This window comes from Pimephales promelas, chromosome 10 (genome assembly GCF_988280905.1).
Source record: "Pimephales promelas chromosome 10, fPimPro1.hap1.1, whole genome shotgun sequence".
Taxonomy (NCBI): Eukaryota; Metazoa; Chordata; class Actinopteri; order Cypriniformes; family Leuciscidae; genus Pimephales; species Pimephales promelas.
The window spans coordinates 21,516,705-21,541,399 of record NC_142778.1 but is presented as its reverse complement, the minus strand read 5'-3'; the positions used below and the strand labels follow the sequence as shown (position 1 = coordinate 21,541,399).

At 37.2% G+C, this 24,695-nt stretch overlaps 2 protein-coding genes across 2 annotated transcripts in view; one reads left to right on the top strand and one right to left on the bottom strand.

Annotated features, from left to right (window-relative positions):
* Positions 1–219: 219 nt before the first annotated feature.
* Positions 220–12,773, bottom strand: LOC120464785 (uncharacterized). Its single transcript, XM_089135474.1, has 15 exons — positions 12,554–12,773; positions 7,615–7,714; positions 6,477–6,685; positions 6,335–6,391; positions 6,143–6,235; positions 5,951–6,037; positions 5,699–5,809; positions 5,441–5,611; positions 4,286–4,376; positions 4,057–4,163; positions 3,691–3,891; positions 3,371–3,502; positions 3,196–3,274; positions 2,816–3,009; positions 220–1,497 (listed from the first exon to the last, which is right to left on the bottom strand). The coding sequence occupies exons 2-15, from the start codon at positions 7,706–7,708 to the stop codon at positions 400–402; spliced, it is 2,724 nt and encodes a 907-aa protein (XP_088991600.1). The 5' UTR covers positions 7,709–7,714; positions 12,554–12,773; the 3' UTR covers positions 220–399.
* Positions 12,774–14,623: 1,850 nt separating this feature from the next.
* kcp (kielin cysteine rich BMP regulator) overlaps positions 14,624–24,695 on the top strand; it is a 42,809-nt gene continuing 32,737 nt past the window's right edge. The window contains exons 1-5 of the mRNA XM_039654370.2: positions 14,624–15,122; positions 18,453–18,994; positions 21,793–21,865; positions 22,239–22,438; positions 22,863–23,037. Of these exons, the coding sequence (XP_039510304.2) occupies positions 15,026–15,122; positions 18,453–18,994; positions 21,793–21,865; positions 22,239–22,438; positions 22,863–23,037 (1,087 nt within the window). The 5' untranslated portion in view covers positions 14,624–15,025. The remainder of the gene's footprint in view (positions 15,123–18,452; positions 18,995–21,792; positions 21,866–22,238; positions 22,439–22,862; positions 23,038–24,695) is intronic.

Below are 24,695 nucleotides of genomic sequence, written 5' to 3'. Positions count from 1 at the left end.
TTTGATGAATTGCTAGTTTACTAATAGAGATACTAATCTTATCCACCTGGTCATTTGTACTTAATTGACTTCTTTTGAGCCCATAATGCACAAAAATAATTTTAGGCCTATTCCCATGTCTTTCCATTACTTTGATGTTATGCAATACTACTATAATGAACAAGGTCCACGTCATTTTAATTTTAGCTGATGAACCATCTACCACAGATTTTCTTATTGTTTGTCATGAGTAGATTTTATTTGAATTCGTACATTGCAATTTCAATACAAAAAAAAGCATGTCATTGCAATGTTATACATTCTGTAGGGAGGACACAGGATGTTCCCATTTTACAAAGGCTTATTTGGTGCTCAAGCTCAATATTGTAATTTCAAACAAGTGTTGTAGAGCATTTTTCATCATCTCTCATCATTACTTTCATCCGTGTCGAGTTGCATGTCATGAGGATCATCTAGGCTACTGTCATCTAAATTTGTTGCAATGTCCTCGTTAACATAATACATGTTTGAGCTTGCTGTGCTGTTCGTCTCTGCTGCCAGACATTGTTCTGATCCATTGTATTGACTTAAATCGAATGTTAATGTGCTTAGATGTGTTTGTAAGTCAGTGTTTAAGACTTTTTGTGTAGCAGTGTCCTGGTTACTTACATCCTGAAACTTTTGTAGAGAACTTTCAACAACTGAAACCTGAGGATCTATGTTAAGATCACCAGATTTTCTGATTCCATCTGATTGAAACTTTTCTGAATATTTGACGGAGGGTTTGTTGCCCTCTAAAACCAAGACTTTAGGGTTTGTGATATACGGTTCTCCTTTATAAATGGAGAATTCTGCTTCAGGTGCTGAGTTTTGTGTACAATCTCTTTCTTGACTTTCAGTTGATTTTGTTTGTATTCTGTCCAGGTCAGACTTGAATCTGTGCTTCCCAGAAATCTTTTCATGCCTCAATTCCAGTGGATTTGCATGAACTATTGCTTCGAAGTCAGTTTTTACATCTGTATGGCCAGTATAAGGTATTTCGTAGTCTCGGTTGACTTCTTTGAGGAGCATTTCTGACTCATTTATGTCTTCGCAATATGAAGTGGTTCCTTTTGGTTCTTCTGTGATATAGATGTCATCTAATTCCCAATCCATGTTCATTTCTTCTAAATCAGTACAGACTTCCGCCTCTGTTCTGAACGTAGTCTCCATATATCCTTCACCCACTTCATCACATTCCCGAACCACAACGTAGTCGCGAAATGTCACTGTTTTATTGTTAAACCTATTCACAGGCCTTCCGTTGGGCCGCAGTGCCAGATAATTGCGTCTTTGTTCCCTGTTAAAGGTGATTGATGGCAAGTTCACAGATGATGATGATGGTGGTGGTTCCTCTATTTTGGTGTAGATGCCCTGTTTGCCGTAGAAAGGTGAAGACGAGTAGTCGTACTCGCTGAATGCCTCGTTGTGATGTGAGCACGTTTCCTCCACTAAGGGCATTGGGCGGCTGTGTTTCACCTGTCACAGAAAAACTGAATTTAAAATTGCTTCTCTCAAAACACATTTCTAATGTTTAAAAGCACAAATGCACTAGAGTTACTATGGGAAATTTGAAGGTGCACTGAGTAATATTGTCCTTATTTATATTAAAATAGTTTAAAATGATCTACACTACACTAGTGTACACTAATCTACACTTTGATTTTATAACTCTGACTCATAGAACTGCTTTATCACACCAGTTTAGTAACAAAACAGCTTGTCAATATACTTTTTAAAGGGATACTCCACTTTTTTTTGGAAATAGGCTCATTTTACAACTCCCCCAGAGTTAAACAGTTGAGTTTTACCGTTTTCGAATCCATTCAGCCGATTTTCTGATATTTAGAAGAATATCAGTAACCAGACAGTTTCTGGTCCCATGGTCTTCCATAGTAGGAAAAATTATACTATAATAATAATATATAAGTAAGAAAATCGGTTGAATGGATTTTGAAAACGGTAAAACCCAACTGTTTAACTCTGAGGGAGTTGTAAAATGAGCCTATTTTCCAAAAAATTGGAGTATCCCTTTAAAAAAAAACATTGTATTTTCACTTTCATTTCTTTATGAATGAGGTTCACTAAGGGGGAATAAAGTGACATTAACTCACCATCTTGAACCATCTCAGTCTCTAGACATGAAATATTAGGAAATGCAAAAAGAGTCACTTTGAGATTTGTTTAAAAATGTACAAAAAAAAATCTTGAAATATTCCATTTGTTTATTATCAAGGTGTGCCATTCAAAAGTTTGGGGTAAGCAAGACTTAAATTTTTTTTTAATAGTTTTAAATGACAAAAGTATGCAGTGAACAGTGAAGACATAATGTTACATGTTTATAAAAAAAATAAAAAATAAAATCCAGAAAAAAATAGATCATGTTTTCCACAAAAATATTAAGCAGCGCAACTGTTTTCAACATAATAACTGCATAAAAAACATGTTTCTTTAGCACTAAATCAGCATATTAGAATGATTTCTGAAGGAACATGTGACACTGAAGTAATGATGCCAAAAATTCAGGTTTAAATTAAATTTTGAATTTGCAGACATTTAATGTTTTAATAATATTTTGCAATAATTCTATAGTTTTTCTCTTTCTTTTAAAAGTTCACTGACCCCAGATTTGTGAATGATAATGTAAGAATTTGGAAGTTAAAATTGTTACACTGCTGTTGCTGTTTCTTAAGTTTTGGGTATAATATGTTTGGAACAAATGGACATTTTTAGCACATATGGAAAGTTTTAACATTTGTCCATGTTGTACAAGTTGCAAGAATAGATTTTGTCTTACCACATTAGGGTCACTAATGTCAGCCACATTGGTCCGGATGGCATCATCCCGCTTCTCTCTGCTCATCCGAATGCAGCGTACCAGTGTAAATAAGGTGATGGCCAGCAGGATCAAACACACCCCTGCCACGCCCTCTGCCCTGCCCACTGTCTTACTGCTATACACGTGCCCCGCCCCCAAAGGACCCTGTGGAACTTATATAATGCATTTAATGTTTATTATTTATTATTTTATGTTGTTGCAATATTTGCACAGACAAACCACACCCACTTTTATTTTGCTCACAATGTATGTATGACTAAGGATATTTATTTCATATATATATGTGTATATTCCCGTTAAGATAGGAATCCAGAGTTTTCTAGAAGATTTTCAAGTACCTGGTTGGCCTTTCTGAAGAACTTCCACATGTAATGCAGCTTTAACAGAGTCTCCTGATTCCAGGTCAGTGGCTAGGACCTGCAACACAGTTGGCAATTGTCATTTTCTAGAACAATAGTAGTAGAATACTGTTCAGATTTTGCTTATGAATGTAGTCTACCGTAGATGTCATACCTCTAGGAAGTATTTGTGGCTGGGGTGTAGTCGGTTGGTTTTAGCAATGAGCAGTCCCTCTTGTGTAATGTAAAAAAGCCGAGAACTGTTGTTTTGAGAGATTAGAGAATAGTGCAGTCTGGGATTGAAGCCCTTTAACCCACAAACATAAAGCAAACTCAGTTTCTTAGGCTTAAACAGGAACATGAACACATATTTCATGCAATGAATGTCAAACCAGGGCCTTTGTGATGTTGAAATTGGATGTTGACTTTGGGGTGTTACATCTGTGTGGATTGTATGTGGTCTTGTGAGTGTTGCGATCTTGTTGAGTCACTTACATCGGAGAAGTCTTGATCCGTGGCCTCCAGCATAAGTAATTTGTTGCCGTACGTCATGACAAGCGAGGCGGGACTTGTGCTCTCACTGACAAAGCCACGGTACGCTGAACGGTTGAACTGGGGTGGAAACTTGTTTCCTGCAAGAACCCTCACCAGAACCGTGGCTACTGCGTACTTCAGAGGGTCATCCGTCTGAGCTGCCTGAGCAGAAACATCGCAATGCTTTCAAAATGCAATAAGGAACACAACACTTCTTAAAAAAATAAATATATATATATATTTAAAGATAAATCATATATTATTTTAAAATATACTAAAACAATTTATTTCACTTTTTAAACTTTTATTCTTTACTCTCAGACGCACCATAACACGCAGTCTCAGTGTCGGGATCAGCAGTCTGTTCTCCACGCGTCTGGTTAACTTCACTTCTCCAGAACTACTGTCAATGACAAATCTGCCATTATCTGCCCCTGTATTAAAGCACACACACACACACACAGATGTATATATATATATATATATATATATATATATGAAATAAAAAATATATTTTAGTTTAGTTTAGATAGGCTCAATGGCAGAGGATAATCACCTGACAGGATGAAGTACTTTACTGGCGTTCTGAGACCCTTATCACCATCCAAAGCTTGAATCGGACCAGGATAGAAATCCAAGACAATGTCCTGAGTGACAAATAATCAGATGATAGAAGGAATCACATACATGTACACTTTTTTTTTTTAGGTTTAAACTGATGAAAACAGTGAAAGTAAAGACCTTTACATTAACAAACAAATTGTTTGCAATATAAATGCTGTTCTTTTAAACTTTATACTCATCGAAGAATCCTGAAATAATGTATCAGGTTTTCATAAAAAGATTAGGTAGCACAACTGTTGTCAACATTGATCATAATAAGAAATGTTTCTTGAACATGCAGCAAATCAGCATATTAGAATGATTTCTGAAGAATCATGTGACACAGAAGACAGTGACACAGGATTAATGACTGGAGGGTCGAGAACACAACAGTAACTGTTCTGTCTCCTTCACTGTAAATATGTTCTGTATCATTCTCTATCCAATCATTTGGCCAGATCCCATGATTTCCTCAGATTTAATAACCACAAATGGTGGTTGAGGAGAGATTCTCTGATATGATTGTAAAGCGCTTTGAGTGTAGGCCTAGTAGACATATGAAATCGCCATATAAATGCCTCATTCATTCATCCATTCATTCATAAAGCTGGATTTCTCCATCCAGTCTGAAAAGTGTTTTCCGGGTTGGTTTTCCTATTGGCTAAAGTCTATTCCGGTGCAGTATATTTTATTATGTCCTATAATGCTGGTAGATTGGCACACGTTGAATTTCCTTTTGTTGAAACAAAACACACACAGTGTGAAACACTCGCTATGCACCATTATGAATGCCTGTGTGCAGTGAAACAATGGCAAGCACACCCGAAACTTCTACGGAAGAATATTCTTGTACTCTCGAAATGTTTCTACTTTAATCTTGAAATATTTCGACTTTAATCTTGAAATGCTAGATTTTCTTATTTTTTACAGATTATTTTTTTCTTTATGTTTTGGTTCAGGGCTTCCGTACATAGACTAAAAAAAAAAAACCTCAGACATTTGAATAGTAATAGGTTTCAGTTCAGACTTTGAGATTTTTTAGTATTGCAGCTAAAAGTTAAGTCAAATTAATATGCCTCATGTTTATAGAAAAAATTTTTTTTATTACCTGCTCGTTCTCTGTGATATTGGCGGTGTACAGGGGGTTGGCACATATGCGTTTGCTGTGATTGGCTGAGAGAAGAGTGCAAGGCTGGAATTGTGGGTATTGGTCGTCCCCATCTGTCACATTGATGATTACTGTTGCTGTTGTGTTGTAGTGCTCATTTGTGTTAGTCTCCTAAAGCCACATGAACATATGAGTACATTTTTTTTCCTCATATTTTTTTTATCATTACCAAACAAGTATTTTCTGTGTGTACTTTACCACTGCAGAAATAGTCAGTCGGAGCTGAGTTTTGATCTCGTAATCCAATGACTTGTTGAGAATCACTTTACCACTGTTGGGCAAGTCCACTCGAAAATACTGGGCATCTGGCTGGAAAAAATATAATCAAATGTCCACATATGATTATCAGGTAACCAATTTGAGTCAGATGAGACTTAAGTATAGGAGTCGGACTAGCAGAAGATTTCTACTGTGGGTTTGTAGATCTGAAGAGGTGTTTGGTTCACCTACTGATGTTTCATCAATGATGTATGTGAGCGTGTCTCCATCAGCATCTCTAGCCTGGACTGTAAACGCTACAGAGTTCACCGCTGTCAACTGAACATACACACATCAAACAAGAAGCGCAAAATTTTGAGCGGTAGTGTATGTCAACGCATGAAAGAAAACATTTGTTGTTTTGGTTATTTTTGTGTCTTTTACCTCGCTGAGCTGCAGAGTTTGTATGGAGCTTTGCAGGAATTCAGGTTTGTTGTCGTTCTCGTTCAGAACCTCTACCATGATCCTGTGTTCAGCCTGATAACAACATTTGACTTTTATTTGACGTGTAAATTATATAGCTACATCCAATTTTCGAAGAGGATGCTGCTGTATGTTACATATAATTGAACTTACCTGTAGGATTTTATGTTTGTAACACCTTACAGTTGCTGTTAAAATGGAGCCATGTATCTGTAATATCATCATAGTCAGATGATGTTATTTAAACAAGACAGAAGATAATTGCATGAATTGATTGATCTTTTTTTTATGTTACCTCACGGTCAATAATTCTAGTTGATGTCGAGTTCAGTCTGACAGTTCTTCCCTCCAGATAAAACCAACCAGCATCTTTTCCAGAAACCTTCAAGTGCATGTGATTGGCTGATGGGTGTGCAGTAAATCCAAGATTGGCAATAAATGTTCCCATCAGGCTGTTCTCTTTGACTGTGGCAAACACGTCATGGCCACCGTCGCATTCACTGGCTGACAAAAAAAAAAAAAAACACATAATTCTGCAGTCTGCTCTAATGTAAAATATGTAATGTAATGTAAAATATCTAATGTAATGTTGTTTTTCATGTCTGGGTGATAGTAAATTAGTAAAAAAGTAAATTAGTTTGTCAACTTCTAGTCAGGTTAAGTAGCCTTTGATTATAGCACTTTCTAAAATACAGATTGTTTCAAAGCAGCTTTACAGTGATAAACAGGAAAATAATGATCAATTATGCAAACAGAATTCAATTCCGCTGTAAATTAGCCTAAAAAAGACAACCGTGTCATTATTCAGAAGAAGTCAGTTCAGTGTTGATTAAATTCAGTTTAATAACTCTGTCGAAATTCATAAATTATGAGGTCGAATCAGCTATATCGCAGGTACAGAAAACAGCGATGTAATCATCCAACTCAATTCAGTTCAAGGTTTGTTCTCATCCAATTGTGCCAGAGCAGTCAGCTCAATAATATTACAAAATACAAAGTTAAAACTTCTGACAATTCTTAGAATAGTTTGATGGATTACAACAAGCCTGTTGTTCAGCACTGATGGATTATCCTGACTGGATTGTTGCCAGTAAATTGTTCTTAATTTTTCATGGCACACAAAATCCCATTCTATTTCTCTGCTCAAACAGTCACAGTCCTTGTGTTCGCCTGCTGTAGTCAATATTTAGCATGTTGTTGTATGTGAAGTCGTTTGAGGTTGTATGGATACAGTACATGCATGTCGTGTGTGCGTGCGTGTGTGTGTGAGAGAGAGAGAGAGAGAGAGAGAGAGAGAGAGAGAGAGAGAGAGAGAGAGAGAGAGAGAGAGAGAGAGAGAGAGAGAGAGAGAGAGAGAGAGAGAGAGAGAGAGAGAGAGAGAGAGAGAGAGTGTGTGTTTATTCCATGTGATTTGTCTCTGTTTGTGTTTATACCAATTACAGAATGCCGGCTGACCACAGAATAAAGGTAGCAGAATATTAGAATCTTCCACAGTGTCTGTTGACTGAAGATCAACCTCAAAAACATTTCTCACTGCGGGGATTAAAAAAACAATGATGTTAAAAATGTCTGTTATAACATCACTGAAAGCTCAACAATTCATTGTCATGTAATTGTTTGTATTAGGGGTGTAACGATACACAAAACTGATGGTTCGGCACGGTTTTGACATCTCGGTTCGATTCGTTTCTGTTTAGAAATCTAATTTTTTTTTTAAACAGTGGTTTAATTAAAAATGTTTGTCTTTGTCTTTAAATTAATTCAATTACAATTAAACATTTAGCAAGGATTAAAAAAAAATCTGCCAATGCTGTAAACTATATAAAAGCTGCACATTACTATAATATTAAAGGTTACCATTACATTACATTACATTACCAGAACATTAGTAAACAACAACAGAGCCTAGACTTTTAGCCTAAATTTAGATGCTATTTATTTTTTAGATATAATAAATCAACACCCAACACATTGTATGAAAACATGTAAACTGAACATAAGGCAGTTTTTGCATTAACTTATGTTCTCTTTCATAGGTTCACTCAACGCTGCATACCTTAAGATGCAGTGGGAATGCCCTCTGGTTGTGCCAATTGCCTGAAGCCCTTAAAGACACAGCAATTCATTGGCTGATGGCGCGGGTGCCACCTGACGCTCTTGCGTCATCATTATATTAGCGCGCGCGCCCCATCTACTTCTCAGATTTCTCTGCCTTCACAAAGTGGCCATCTTAAGCCCTTCATTCTCCTTTATTTTCTCGAAATAATTTGAATTTATCATCAGTATTCTTCATCTGCACTTCAGCGACTGCGAATAGTGGAACTCAGTTCTCCTTGCGGTGAAGTGCCATGGAGTTTCCTCATTGCCCGCCGCCATGCCTTCGCTTTTAAAAAAAATGCTGGTTCCTCTTATGAAACGCCCCCATTGGGAGATTCCGGTCAGGGAGGATCTGCTGTCCCAGCTTCATGGCAGGATATGGCATCCTCGTGGCGAAATTTGGAACCTATGCCTATGGCCAATCAGGAACCGCTAGCGTTAAGCTTGGGTCTTCCCGCTGTCATCCAGGAGACCATTGCAAGCGTGAGAGCCTCTTCCACAAGTTTTTTTTTTTGATTCGTGGTGTTTGACACATGCTAGGGACCCAGTCAGCTGCCCAGTCGGTTCAGTGCTGGAATTCCTACGGGAGAAGTTTGCTTCTGAAGCGGCCACTACAACTCTGAGTGTGTATGTTGCTGATATTGCCGCTCATAGAGATTCGGATGAGACCCCCCTAGGTAAATTGAGGTTAGTCTCAGCACTTATGCCTGGGGTTAGGCGCTCCCCTGGAATTCCTTCTTGGGACTTGTCGGTCGTCCTGGAGGGCTTAACGGAGGCTCTCTGTCAGCCATTAGAGTCAGCTCCAGAGCGCATTCTGACTCTCAAGGTTACTCTTTTGTTAGCCTTGGCTTATTTGAAGTGGGAGATTTGCGAGCTCTTTCTGTTAGCAAGACATCTATAGACTTCGCTCCTGGTCTGGTCAGGGTGACTTTGAGATTGAAACCCGGATAAGTATTGTCCACAGCATTCCGGTCCCAGGTTATTAACCTTCACTCCTCCGCCTTCACTCCTCCTTCACTCCTATTAACCTTCACTCCTTATTAACTTTCCATCCTCCTCCTTTTGTCTCTGAGGACGACAAGAAGCTTAATTCGCTCTGCCCTGTCCGAGCATTAAAGAGCCCCTATCATAGCTTTTGAAACGTTCCTATTTTTGTTTTAGGAGTTCCCAAAAACAGTTTAACGTGCATGCAAGGATAAAAAAACACTTTAGTTGTCTTATAATATGCATTTATTTTTAACTGATTTGCTCAACGACTCCCAAATGATTCGTTCGACGATTCATTTTCCCAAACACCTCCTTTGAGTGACGCGAATCTGCGGCGATTGGTCAAATGACCCAGTCAGTTGTTTTTGGTAAACCGTAGGCAGAGACTGTCGGCAACGGAACGCCCATCACCATTAATGGATTATAGCTTGTCAAGTGTTGAAAATTGTATACAGTGTATGAACAACAGTGTACAGTGTATTGTGATTTGGACGAACCTGGACGAACCTGATCCATACACTGGATACTGAGCCCTCCTTCAGGAACAACCGGCTTGCAAATCCACATTTGAATTAATTTAGGTTTTTGAATTTTGAATGATTCGTCATTAAAATGATGAGAACACAAGGTTCGGGATACTGTTGTGGTATCGTTGCAAATATGAACTCTGACCACTGATTCTTCACATGCTCATCCCTGGACAATGGAAACAAGTGGCTGAACTGTCTTTGCAATGTAGAACACAGCGTCTTCTCGACATGATGCGATTCAGCTGAAGTATTTGAATGTGTTCTGGACGTCACTTCAAGTCTGCGCCCGCAGTTGTTGGGAGCGGCCAATGACCTTTCTACGTCACGATGTAACAGCTAATGACTCGTTTCAAAAACAATTCATTTCATAGACTCAGAGTCGACTCTCACTTTTGAAAGACAATAACTTTATATACAGTGCACTTTTAGATAAATCTTTGCAGGATGTTTTCATTCCCTTAGAGCTATGTTCCACACCACATGAACAGACATTTTCAAAAATCCATGATAGGTGCTCTTTAAAGCTAAACGTGGATTGCTCTGGCGATTGGAGAAAATCCAACCAGCTCTTGGTATGTTTTGGTGCTGGCCGCCGCGTGCTTGTCGCATCAAAGTGGAGAATTTCCCACTGGGTTACAGAGGCTATTTCATTGGCATATGAGGTGCGCGGTCTGCCTTTACCTTTTAGCATCAGGGCACATTCCACCAGAGGCCTGGCTTCCTCTCAAGCACTTTATAAGCCCGGAACACACCAAGCCGACGCCCATAGACATATACACTAGACTTCATCTGAGGGTTCTAAGCATGCGTCAAAACCGCCGCCATCTTGGAACAGGGGTCTTGTCATAGGAAGTAGCTATAGGTAACGCTGCTATCTCTGCCTTTACTTCGAATTCATTGATGGTGGCGGACTTTTGTGCAGCGTATGAAGTTCACGGATGAAACCTGAACTAGGAAGAATGTTTTACAAAAATAAATAAATAAATTCTTTCTGGAATCAATGATAAATACACGTCTGACCGTTGGAACAAACCAAAAAAACAAGAAAATCGCATTCATGATGATTTGTGGTGATTTTATTTGCGTTAGACCTGTGTCTACTACATTGACGCTGATGCATTAAAGTGGAGGGGCTCCCCTGTTTCAAGATGGCGGCTCTATTGACGCATTCGTTCCAATGAACTGCCGTATCCAAGGTAAGGTCTAGTGTATATGTCTATGGCCGACGCCAACGAACTAGCGCTGATGAAAGCCGACTGTGTTGTCGCCTCTCGTCCGCTCTCGTCGAGGTAAAAAGCTGCACTTGAACACACCGAGAGAACTGCAGCCGACTGTCAGCTAGAATGTGCGTTCTGTGCCTGCGTTTAATGAGCCAACTGTCTATTTGGTCATTCCAAAAGGAAAACTGACGCTGCCGGCTGCAGATACACATAACGTAAACAAAGCAGCGCGTGCTTACCGTTTTGAATATCAATCCTGCTAAACACTTTCTTTATTCCACTACTCCACTCATGTTAATATTGAAATATTCGCCAAAGAACACTCAGGTAAGAAGACGTAACATAAGAACAGCCTTCTATCTTTACCGTTTTGACTTATTTGCTTGCTGTTTTGCTTTTATTCTCATGCACTGAATCTTTCACTAAGCTGAACAGCCAATCAGAGTTCTCTCTTTCCCCAACGGCCCGAATGTCGAATCGGGCGAAACAAAAGCCGACGAGGACTAGTTGCAGCCAACGGCACGGAACCGTGCGTATCACACCGAGGAAACTTAGTTGGCCGACTGTCGGCTGGGTGTGTTCCGGGCTTTAGAGGTGCCCTTCTGGAGGACATTTGTGTTGCGACAGGCTGGTCCTCTTCGCCCACTTTTGACAGATTCTACAGTTTGGATCTTGACATAACCAGGTTCCCAAGTTTTATAGGCTTGAACCAGTCGTGTGAGCTATCTGGTCTTTGTACAAGTTACAGCAGCACTTAGCTTGGTGAGTTTGGTATTTCGTTTCCACTTTCGTTCTCACTGCGTCTGCATGGGGCCGGGCCGGGGAAGCAGGGGGCGGGCAGTGTTTGGTACGCCATGAGAGTATCGTGGGTTCTGTATCACGGTTTTTCGGTTCGTTTCAAATATCGTTACACCCCTAGTTTGTATTCTACATTACTATGCCACCATAATCCAGCTCATTATAAATTGGCTAATTTAGCTCAAGGGAAACAGATGCTGGTTGAATGTAGCTAAAAAGGCTGGAAATGTATTATTGCATTCACGTTTAGGAAATCCAGGGTGGTGTAACATGACCTGTAAATGTATGGCCTAAGAAAGACTTTCAGCAAACAGCCCTGCTCTTGTTTAAGACTTATAAATCTCCTAAGGAGGTTTTCAGCAGACAGTTAAGCCTTCTTACGTACAAACACACTCTTGTTTACACACGTATTCAAGCTGTGTTAAACAATTATTCTTAGTAATCAAGAACACATTTAATTATGCTGTACATTGGTCAATACAATGTTTCAAACCAGTGCTTACATTTTAAAATGTCGCACAATAGGCCATAATATAATTAAGCAATAATATGAAAGGGTGTTGCATTGGTTTATAAAAACAAAAACACAATAATCTGTAACACAATACTTCTGTAATACAGAAGTTGTAATTCTCTCTCTCTCTCTCTCTTACAGAAGAAAACACAAGCCAAAAATAGACTTCAGGGCTGTTTGAGTATTATAGTATTAGAGAATAAAAAAAGATAGCATGTTAACCTACCTGTCCCATCTAACCGTTCTTTAGGTCAAGATGTCCAGATATTCTCTCCAAAGTTACGTTATTACCATCCTTTATTTGGATTTGATTGTATAAAAGAGAGTTCGAGGATTGTTTGTGTGTGACTTGCAGGTAAAAGACCACCTCATGTCTGTGTTTGGAGCTGTCGGAGAACAGTGGATAAGTCTGAGGTTTAGTGTTCAAACTCACTGGATCAGTGCCATCGCCAAGGTAAGAGGTCAAGTCAAATGCCAGCTAGGTCGTTAGACCATCATCATAGGTCTAACCAATAGCAACGGTTCTCTCCTGGCCAATGAAACAACAGTATTCTAAGATGGAAAATGACCTCTGAGCAAAACCGCATCATAACCAATATAGATAGTGTATAATCATATAAATACAGTGGGCTACAAAAGTCTAAGATCACACTGAAATTTTTGGATAAAAAATCAGAAAATTAACAGAAACCAAGAAGATGGTTCTTATTTTTAATGCCATTTTTTTGCTGCACTATTTTTTTTTTAAATAATCAATCGAAATTTGAAATTCATCTTCATTTTTCAATTAAACTTTTCCTCAATTTCTTATGCTTATAATTTGGAAAACAAAACTCCTCTGACTTTTAATTGTTTATCTATGTAGGTAAGTAGGTAGGTGGATGGGTACACTCTTAGAAAAAGGGGTTCATTGGGGTTCTATATAAGAAACCTTTGCTAAAAAAAGGTTCTTTAATGACAAGAAAGTACCCTTTTGGCACACAGGTTCTTTATAGGCTTTTATTCGTTCATATATTGCATTATTCTGCAATATTTTGTAGTTCATGCTGATTTTTTTGGAGGAGAAAAACTGAATTGACTCTCTTTGAGTGATATTGATTAACTACATATAATGATATAAATATATACATTTTCTAACTCCCATGTCTTGCATTTTGTGATCATTCACATGCATTCATAAATACATTTTAGGGTCTTGATGTTTGTCAATAATATGAAATATTTAATCCGGAGAGGACAAAACAAATGATAATGAATGAACCCAAAAGGTTCCACATATACTGTAGAACCTTTTTCCTGGTTACCTTGTTCTCCTAAAGAACCTTTTAGGGGTTCCAAATATACTTAGCGCTGATAGAACCATTTCTTAGATAGATAGATAGATAGATAGATAGATAGATAGATAGATAGATAGATAGATAGATAGATAGATAGATAGATAGATAGATAGATAGATAGATAGATTGATTGATTGATTGATTGATTGATTGATTGATTGATTGATTTATTTTAGTTTCTGTATGTCACATTCAAAGCAAAAATGTGATGAGATGTTTTCTCCTGATGATCCTGATGGTAAAGTAACAGCATGTGTCTTGTGTGGTAATCTGGGCTATTCTCGTCCTAGTGTCTTTATATGCTTTAACAAACCCTGACAGAGGAGCACACACACATACACACTAATAGTTGATTAGGAAGCACACTGTAATTAAGACAGAGATTAGGAGGCTGAAATAGTGTCCTCGCTTTAACCAATAAGAAACCAGAAACAAAGGTCATCTGAGTGTTCTTTTACATGATGAAACTAAAGATACTCGACTTTTAAAATCTGAGTCGTGCAATGCATCCCAGCCTTAATTCAGATGTACACACACAAACACAAGTCTCTATGTTTTTTTTTTTTAACTGGGGGTTAAATTGAGGATGGGAAAGATAAAAAAGGTGTAAGTAACGGACCAATAAACTCATATACATTCAAGATTTCACTAGGAAAAAAAAATGGGTTAGTTTAGGCTATATAAATTCTTATGTACTATAATAACTACACTATACAGCCAGTGTTAGGGTAGCCCATAGAGTCTTCATAAAACCCCATATATTTATTTATTATTGCCTTTATGATTTATTTACATTATTCATATTTACTAGGCTAATTTTTAAATGCACGCCATTTGTTGGGTATAATGTTTATTATAATGTATTATTGTGCAGTGTTAATGAAACTGTTTTGTGAGGACTTCAAGCGCTCGAGTCCGGAAATCCGGAAATGTTCAAATGAAAGCGTGCAGATTTTGTGTTCATTGGCTGCAGAGGAGGAGGATCAGGGTTGTCCAGCGGCTGTCAATTTACAGCCTTTATTTCAATCGCGGAGGAGGAAAAACAACGAAGTTTTGCATTGTTTTGCTTGGAAGCGACAGGAAGGCAGCTAAACCCCCCCAGCTAAATAGCCGAAAACAAGTCCAGATGTTTCAAATCTGAGGGTCTCTGTCACACGAGACTATACCAGAGGACTATTCAAGCTCTTCATCCGACATCTCGCCTCATATATAGATATAGAGATAGCCTATATATTTTTTTGGGGGAAATGTGTAATATATTTAGATAGTTATGTTTTTTTCCTACTCTTGAGTAAGGAAAACAGTATTTTTTTTTTCTTCCTGTCGACTTTGTGAGAACTAAACTGATCTGACTGGTGAGAATGGGGCTGAAGTCTGTAGTTGGAGATCTTGTATGGACTTTGTTTTTTCTCTGGAATGTTTGTGACTGTGTTAAAACTCATCAGGACGCAAATACCGGTGAGAGCAGCTGTCAAGCAAACACATGATACATTGTTTCATCGATCTGTGCCGCCGCTGTATTGAATCACTGATTCGCTGTAGTTGAGGAACCAGTGATGGATGAGTGAGTTGTGTCTTTCTATTGATATGTCCACGCTTTAATCTAGTGCAGGACATGCCTACAGACAGACAGTATAATAATTATTATATCTGCAGCAGTTTTATGACCTTTGTGAGTTTCATCTAGACTTAAAATAAACTACCTGTCACCACAAGACTGTTTAAGTGAACTGCAGAAAAGTTTAATAAAAGTTATAATAAAAAATTATGATGGTGAAAAACAGGAAACTGAATATGATGCATTAACAGGTGTTGGATCACCAATATAAACATTTTATAAAATGACTGTTAAAGATAGCCTATGCATAAATTCATAACTAAAACATCCATGTTGAATAAGTGAATAAAGATATTATTTTGTTACTTTTTGAAAATGTGGGAATATCTCCAAACTGACTGTTTTTCCCTACTATACTATTGGCTGCTAATGAACATATATATATATATACATATATATATGTAAAAATATTTAGAACAATAACTTTAAAAGTTGCAAAAATTCTTAATTGTTAACTTTATGTTTTTTTACAGACTAACCCTACACAGAATAAAACAATAAGTAAAATTTACTTAATTTTTCTTTGGCAAGTTTTTTTGACAAATATTTTTTAAGTAAAATTCACATGCATATTTTAAAGTTAATGTCACATATGAACTTAAGTAACATTAACTCTTAAGATCTCAATACTTAGAAAATACACAATGATGAAAAACATTTGATGGATCGTTTTTGTGTTTGAATGTGTCATTTTGAGTGGATAATGAACAATGAAATCCAAATGTCAGAAAATGGCAAGTTACAAACCCTAAAAATAAAAGCAGTGGATACAGCAGGAAAACAGTGAAAAATCAACTGTATTAATTATTAAAGGCCCAGTGCATGATGGGAACACCAGTATCAGAAAATTTGAGTAATTTTACTTAATTTAATAACTTGTTTTTTTTAAGTTGTTTTTTACCCTTTCATTTCTACACACTTGCTTTGAGTACTAATATAGAATTTACTTAGTTCTTGTCTGAACTTACTTTTTCATGTAAATTGCATTGTTTTTTCTGTAGTATTTACTTCACCACAAAATCATTTTTTATCAGTGTAGACCTAAATGAAAACATTTTGCAAAAGGATAAAAGGTATTTCAAGAATGTTCCCAAATGGAATTTGATTCGGATTTTAGATTTAGCTATCTTCAGCAGACAAACCATTCTAAAAACAAACTCAAGCACTCCCCACTGTGGTGACTGTTATCTGACGGTTTATGATTTCTGCCCAGGTCTGATGCCTTCTGAGAACTTTTTTTTATTATTTTTTTAATTTTCAAAAGACCCTCACCACTTCACATAATCTCCCTTCGTCCTTGTCTCTGTCTGGCTTTTTAAGTTCATGTCTCTTATCTTTTCAGTCTGATTTCATACAGAAATATTGAGATACAGATTGAGATTGTGCGTGTGTGTGTGTGAATGTGTGTATGTAGAGCTGCTTTGTCCTCAGGGAATTTGGAACAGTAAAGATCTGACGAGGTGAAGGAAGTCATTAAGAGCATTTTCCTCACTTGCCATCATTGCTCCACAGGGTTTTTTCCCCTGCAACTGACTATTTTTTAATGGTTTATTCATCATTTTTATGATGCATTCAGGGTGCAAAGAAAATAAGTTAATAAACAAATAAATAAATAAACAGGTATACACAGGTAACAATAATGATAACACAAAACAACAGCACCACAAAAAATGTAATAAAATAAAAGACATGACAAAAAGTAAAAATGCAAGTAGTAAATACATAAATACATTCCTATCAGCAGCTTAAACCAGTAGAGCACTTAAAACTGAATTCTAATATCAATGTAAAACGAAAAATACTATTGAATGAAAACGGTAATCAGACAAATTAAGAGATTGAAGAGTTTGTATGTTTACTAAAAAGGGCTTCCAAATTTTAGAGAATGATGTACTGGGTCGGTGAAGAGAAAATCAGATTTTTCAAGTTTGATAAAATACAAGGCGTCTTTAATCCACCTGTGATAGGGGATGGGAGTTTTTCCCAGTTAAGCAAAATTTGTCATCTGGCCAGCAACGTGAGAAAAGCAATAAAATCAGCAAAATACATCTCACTATTTATTTACATACTTATAAACTGTTAAAAATCTTTCTTCTGCATGATGCCGATACAGTACGATTTAAAAATGTGGAATAGTTTAGATTTTTCTCTGCTCATCAAGGCCGCATTTGTTTTACTTTTAAAAACAGTAATTATATTTTCTAAACATTATAAAAATCTCAGTAAAATGTTTTCTTTTTTAATAAGTCTTTTATGCTTACCAAGGCTGCATTTGTTTGATTAAAAATAGAGTAAAAACAGTGATATTGTAAAATATTATTTAAATTAAAAAATAATTTAAATTGTTTAAACTGTTTTCCATTTTAATATATTTTAAAATGTAATTCTTTTCCATGATGACACAGATGCATTTTTAGCAGTCTTCAGGGTCACATGATCCTTCTGAAATTATTCTTGTATGCTAATAAATATTATAAAATACAGTAAAATCATTGTTTTTACTGTATTTTTAAAGGTGCTCTAAGCGAGGTCACAGGTTTTTTAGGCCCAAACATTTTTTGTCACATACAGCAAACATCTCCTCACTATCCGCTAGCTGCCTGTCCCCTAAACACACTGTAAAAAAACGCGGTCTATGCAGACAAGCCAGGCTCCACAAACGGCAACAAAAACAAACTGCGGCAACCCGCTCCACGAAACATAACAAATAACTGACAAGAAGGCCCTGGGGGTGGGGTTTGGGGGGTCAGTGCAGATGAGGAGGAGGGAGGGTCTATCTAGTCTCCGTTTTCTTTGAAAATACTTTAAACGTCAACAAGAAGTCACGTCACCCGACATCGCTTAGAGCACCTTTAATCAAACAAATGCAGCTTTGGTAAGCATTAAAAACGAAAACATTAAACAAATTTTAATTATCTTAAACAAATATTCAAAATTTTTGACTGGTAGTAAATTAAACAAATTAGATATTTTAATCTGTCAGGACTGTGCGAACAAGAACACCCTTACGAAAAAGGAACTATGTAGGTAACATGGTGGTACTATCATATACTGTAGTAATACCATGGTACCTTGATATTCTATGATTCTGAATGATTACTAGTCATGGAGCTTTTTAATGTCATCATAATGCTGATGCCATTCTTCATGTCATTATTTTCCTCTATTAGTAATCAACCTCTTGAAGGCTCTAAACGTCACTCACTCTCAACGGGCCAAAGGTCGTGACTCAGAGATGCCAGCCTGGCGTTTTCGTTCCCACACGCCTCATCTCACGTTACCCCAGAACTTTTCCGACTACCTCTTTAGCACTTCCCAGGGCGTCCTGGGTTTCCACCTGGTGGGCCGGCAAAAAAGAGGCTCGGAGGCCACTCTAATCTCCCTCACATCCCCTGCCCAGCAGAAGCATGACGGACGCCCCCTGCTGGAGCTGGTCTCCAACACCCGAGCAGACTGGCTGCAGCTGGAGGTCAGGTCAGTGGACGTCTCACGGAGAGAGGTGATCAAGCTGCCAGGCGGGAGTCCCTTCACAGATGGTTGGGTGAGGATGGCGCTGAGTGTGGAGCCCAGACAGGTGGTGCTGTTTGTGGAATGCAAGGAGGCCGTGGTGCTCAAAAAGAAAGAAGGTGGACCAATCCTGACTCTAGACTTCCCACGCGATCTGAAGGTCACGTTCTCCAGCACTGCAGGAAATAAAGCCAGCAAGTTCAATGTGAGTTTATTGACACAAACACTTACAGTATGTTGCCTACATGGTAGTGTCCCTAAAAATGTGGTTGGTCTGTCAAATGTTTGCAAATATATATACTGACTGTATTGTGTAATACACACACACACACACACACACACATATATATATATAAATGCAGTGCTAAACACATTTATTAGACTAGCTGTCATAATAAAGAGAAAACAAATATTTTAGGAATGCGTCCAAAAACTAAACAATTTATTGTCATTTGTTTGGCAAATAACAAACTGAAACAACTAAATAGTCTTTATTCAGACATACTAAATAAAAACTGTAATATTTTGAATGCTGTTCTTTTGCTGTACTTTTCCATAGTCTCTGTTGTTATTGACTTCCAAATAGTTTCTTGTTGTTCCCAGAGACTTGCTTTTGTACAATCTATCTTTGAATCCACTAAATCACAAATTTGTTAAATAGGATTCAAGTCTTGACTGTGACTTAAGAGCTTACACATACTGGTGGATTAACCATTATAGAAACATCAAAACTAATTTTGGTAATCACCAATAGTTAGTTTAGGGCAGCTGTGTGGCACAAACTTCACATTGAGTGGTGGTCTGATAAATTTGTGTATATATACATATTTACAAACTTTTATGTTAAAAGTGATTAATCACGGTCAACTGATTTGACAGCACTAGTTTGGAGACTTATGTGAAGCTAAAAATATTAATCTTTTGTACTTTTTGGACTTCTAACTGGTCCCAATGTGAATTTTGGTGAACGTATGATGTCAGTTCTCATCAGATTCACACAGGTGTTTTAGCAGAATAACCATTGATGTAGTTCAGGACATGTTACAATGACATTTCACAACCACAATGTGTCCAAATTCTTTTTGTCTAAATTATATCAATATATGTTTTATCATTTCATATTTCACAATCTACTTTTTGTACATTTCTCTTCAGATGTCTGCTATTCGCCACTAATGCCCTACATGTCCAAATATTTTGGGGGCTATCATACATATTTTTCAAAATTGATAATAAGAGGATTTATTAATAATTGAGAGGCAAATCTAGCCTGGGTTTCCCCATGCTGCCTTGCCGCAGTGCGATTTTATTCACACTGCTAGGCAGCCTGGACACCGTGAACCAAATTTTCCCCTGAGATAGGGAACTAATCACAGAACAGAGAGGGAGCGGCAAGATGTTGACGACGTCTATGCGACACCGACTGAAGCAGTTTGTTTATATCTGTGGATTCATCTTAGCAGCGGACTCGAAGTTACCTTTTGATACAGCTTTTGTGTATACATACCATAAAACTTCAAATAATAGCCCGGGTTTTTATTTTCCAAAATCGTTGAACTGCACCGGCTTGTATTTGAGACAGGTGTCTAAATGAAACTAGCCTTTATAATTTAGTATTGCGATTCATATAATCACTAAAAATTTCCTTATGCTTCACGTGAAACTGCGGTTTTCCAACCTTTTACTATCGTGTCAATTGATTTGATTAATATGCACGAGCGAGAGAGAGCAAGGCTTGTGTTGTTTGAAGACGTGAGAATGTGCGCGAGCAAAAAGCGAATGATCTTTTAGAAGATGATAACCCAAAACTAAAAAATAGACCCGGCCTCTATTTGAGACCGGCTTTTATTTACCCAAATCTGCAGTCACACCAGGTGTGTAAAAGAGACAGGCGTCCATTTGGGACTGGGCTATTATTTGAAGTTTTACGTTAAATCTCCCATCATATTTTTCCTCATCTAATTTTCTGTTGCTCTACATACGTCATCTGGTATCACCCGATTGACCCGATTGGCTATGAGCTACGTACAGGCACATTTGATAGACATTCGTAGCACCCAATAATACGACTCCGGGCATTCGTAAACCACGCCTCAAATACAAGAAAATGAACATGTGGTTTCCAGACCACGTTTCATTCTCAATGATATGTGGTCTGGCGTTAGCATATTATTAGCACAAATCAGCATATTAGATGTGTTTCTTTAAGGATTATGTGACCCTGAAGACTTGAATTCAGCTTTGCATCACAGGAATAAATTACATTTTTTTTTTTTAAATTAAGTTGAAATCAGCTATTTTAAATTGAAATAATTTTTCACATTATTTCTGGTTTTGCTGTATTTTTCTGTCAAATAAACACAGTTTTTCTTCAAAAAAATAATTTAAAAAACATTATTCAATTGTTATTATTCCAAATTTTTGCTTTAAAAACATGCTGCTCTAACATGAAACTTTTAGCATTTAACATTTAGTCTGTGTGGGCAGTAATACTTTTCCACAGTAACAAATATTTCAGGTTTTCCTCAATTTTCGGGATCTTTGTCAAGTATCAGCCGACACCAAGTATATCTATATGACCTGGAGAAAGCAATCCATTTGCATTCCCATTCTTCTCAATAAAATTGGTGCAAGACTATTGACATTTAGAAGCCCTCAAAAAAAAGAATAGGCCACTGGCAAAACATCTGCTATAATATAGTTGGCCTATTTATATTTGATCGGATCAAGATATATGGCTACTTTTTAATGTAAAATGCGTTTAACCAGCCGAACACTGACCCTTTGGCTTAAACATTAGAATCTACAGTTTGATAATGGCTAATGCTACAGTAACTGTGCTTTCATAGTATTAATGTTAAATGATTTTCATCGCTGTGATAAAGCATTCTTTAGAGGTCATTGTTCATGTGTTTTACAATGTTACTATCATGACTTTGCAATGGGTTGCTACTGTGTTAATGTTGACAGAACTGACAGAATGTGTTTTTCTTATCGTTTCAGGGTATTTGGCAGACCGCTGAACTCTCCACAAGGGCATATGAGAGGCGTCCGTGGTTCTGTGACAAAGTAACAGGCATGAAATTACTAATAAAACATTTAAACATCTGAACTACATATGCACATTCAAAAAACACTCACAACAGGAAACTTTCATAGCTGCAAATAAAGGTCATACAGGTCCATAACGATAACAAGATTTTATTCAGGTTTAGATTTTATAGGATTATATCAGGGGTCCTTTTTGAGTGTTTCTGTGATTCTGATGAATACTCAGGGTTAATTCATGCTTCTGCATTATAGAACACTGACTCACACATATTCAAATATGTCTAAACTATCTAGGGGAAAAAAACATGGGCTCTTGTTTTATTTATTAAAGCCCAGCACTATATAATCTTCTTTTATAATGTGTGTTTGCGGTTGTTATGTGTGTGTGATTATTACAGACTCCCTTCCTGACACAGTCCAACCCACCAGTCCCACCGTATCAGCAATCTCAGACCTGGATATGATGAATGACCAGGCAAACCGTGGAGATGAAATAGCATTAGATACAAGATACCACAGTGAATCAGACTTGCGTTTAGGCCAACTGGAGAACAAACTGCATAGCATCAAGACCATGCTGGACATGCTAAAGAAACAGGTACATTGAGAAATTGTCTCTGCAATTAGAAGATGTACAGGTACATATTAGAAGATGTGTGTTACAAGTATCATAGTACTATCATTGTTATTTTGTCCCTGTACTATGACCATGACCATACCATGGAAGAAGTAGCTGAAATAAGTACTTAAATTAACTGAAAAAAATAAATGAATAAAAACAATGTTGAGAAACTAAAACCAATAAAAATGATAAAAGCACATGACAAAATGGCTAAAAAGTTTACTAAAATTATGAAAATTGAAAACATAAAAATAAAAGCGAATTAAAAGATTCTTAACAGAACTATAATATATATATATATATATATATATATATATACAAACTCATTTTACCATGACACAACACAACCAAGTGATATTATACACACATTTTCATTTCAATCAATTTTTTGTGCATATAGAACACTGACCTGCAGACGAAGGTTGAATACTTGGAAACGTGTGAATGTACAAAAAAACTCACACGAAAGTGCGTTTATGAAGGACGCCAGGTGGATGAGGGACATCGCTGGTCTCCTGACAGCCGCACTGACTGTTCCTGCTCCAATGGCCAAGTTCAGTGTAATCGTTTAAGTGGTGAGTAATCTAACATCCATTAAATCAAAATTAAAATGGTAAATGGACTGCATTTATATAGCGCTTTCATAGACCTAATGGCCACCAAAGTGCTTTACATATTGCCTCAGATTCACCCATTCACACACACATTCATACACCGACGGCGGTGTCAGCCATGCAAGGCGCCAGCCAGCTCGTCGGGAGCAGCTGGGGTTAGGTGTCTTGCTCATGGACACCTCGACATTTGGTTAGGTGGAACCGAGGATTGAACCACCAACCTTTCGGTTTGTAGACAATCCACATGAACCACTGAGCCACTGCCGCCCCAAAACGCCATTATGAATCAAAACACAAAATAATTCATTATGTCATATGCATTAACCATCTAATCTGCTTTAATCAGCAAGCCAATAATCAAACCGTAGATCAGAGAAATTGACATGCAAACCAGAAATAATGACTTCCTTCTCAGTTTGTTTACACCTCAAGTAGAGTGGTTATCCCTAAAGTCCTGTAATCACTTAGAAAGTGAGGTGTGGGTGTTTATGTGTGTTTGTAGCAGTATTAAAAGTATCTGCAGATCTTTAATCTGTCTGCATCAACAGTATTTGTAATGACCGTGGTTCAACTTTCACTTTTGGACCCTTGTAAAACTAATATACAGTACAAATATCAAATCAACATTATTCTGTTTTGCTTTTATGGTATGTTGTTGGACAGTTTTTGACATTTTCGTTTTTGACACAGACAGGTGTGATAATTTAGTGTATTTGTGTAAGTCAGTTTACTTATCACACATGCTATGTGCAGATTTGTTTCCCCTCTATCTTTATTTCTTTCCTGTTCTCGCTCTGTAAAATGGGATATGAATGTTCAGACGGTTACAAAGTGTGATCAGCCTTAAAGTTAATGGTAATTAAAAAAAAATGTAACACACATATTTATAAATACATTGTAAACTGCTGTGACTAATAGGCCTAATAATAATGGTAATGATAATAATTTACATATATTTGATATACGTATATCATTAATATTGTCAAGATCACCAGTTGGAGTGCCTTGCATATCCACCTAAGGGCTCCCCATACCATTGTACTCATCATGCCTGATTGATTTCAACTGTTGATCATTAACTTGTTAAAGGGTTAGTTCACCCAAAAATGAAAATTCTGACAGTATTTACTCACCCTCATGTTATTCCAACCCCGTAAGACCTTCGTTCATCTTCGGAACACAAATAAAGATATTTTTGATGACATCTTAGAGCTGGATCACACCTGCATAGTAGTCCATAGGCTTCTTGAGGAATTGAAACTTGACGGCCTCGAAAAGTTATTAAAGACATCGTTAAAATAGTCCAAGTGACTACAGTGGCTCAATCTTAACTTTATCAAGCGACGAGAATACTTTTTGTGTGCAAAAACAAAACAAAAAAAACGACTTTATTTCAACTATTCACTTCCTTCTCTATGAGCCTGTAGTCAGTTAACGTAGTGTGATAGTGTAGAGCTACGTCACACGTAGGCTCACTATTGGCCGACGCTGGTCATGTGTGTGATGCGTGTGACGTACAATAACAGATCATACGCTGTTAACCTAGTAACCTGACTCGAGGCAGAGAGAGAAGGAAGTGAATAGTTGAAATAAAGTCGTTATTTTTGTTTGTTTTTGGG

Coding starts and splice junctions, on each gene's coding strand:
- LOC120464785 (XM_089135474.1), bottom strand. CDS start 7,708: ATGTTTTTGAGGTTGATCTTCAGTCAACAGACACTGTGGAAGATTCTA. Junction 6,392..6,476: donor CTAGAATTATTGACCGTGAG/GTAACATAAAAA, acceptor ATGATATTACAG/ATACATGGCTCCATTTTAAC. Junction 3,010..3,195: donor TCTTCAGAAAGGCCAACCAG/GTACTTGAAAAT, acceptor GCATTATATAAG/TTCCACAGGGTCCTTTGGGG.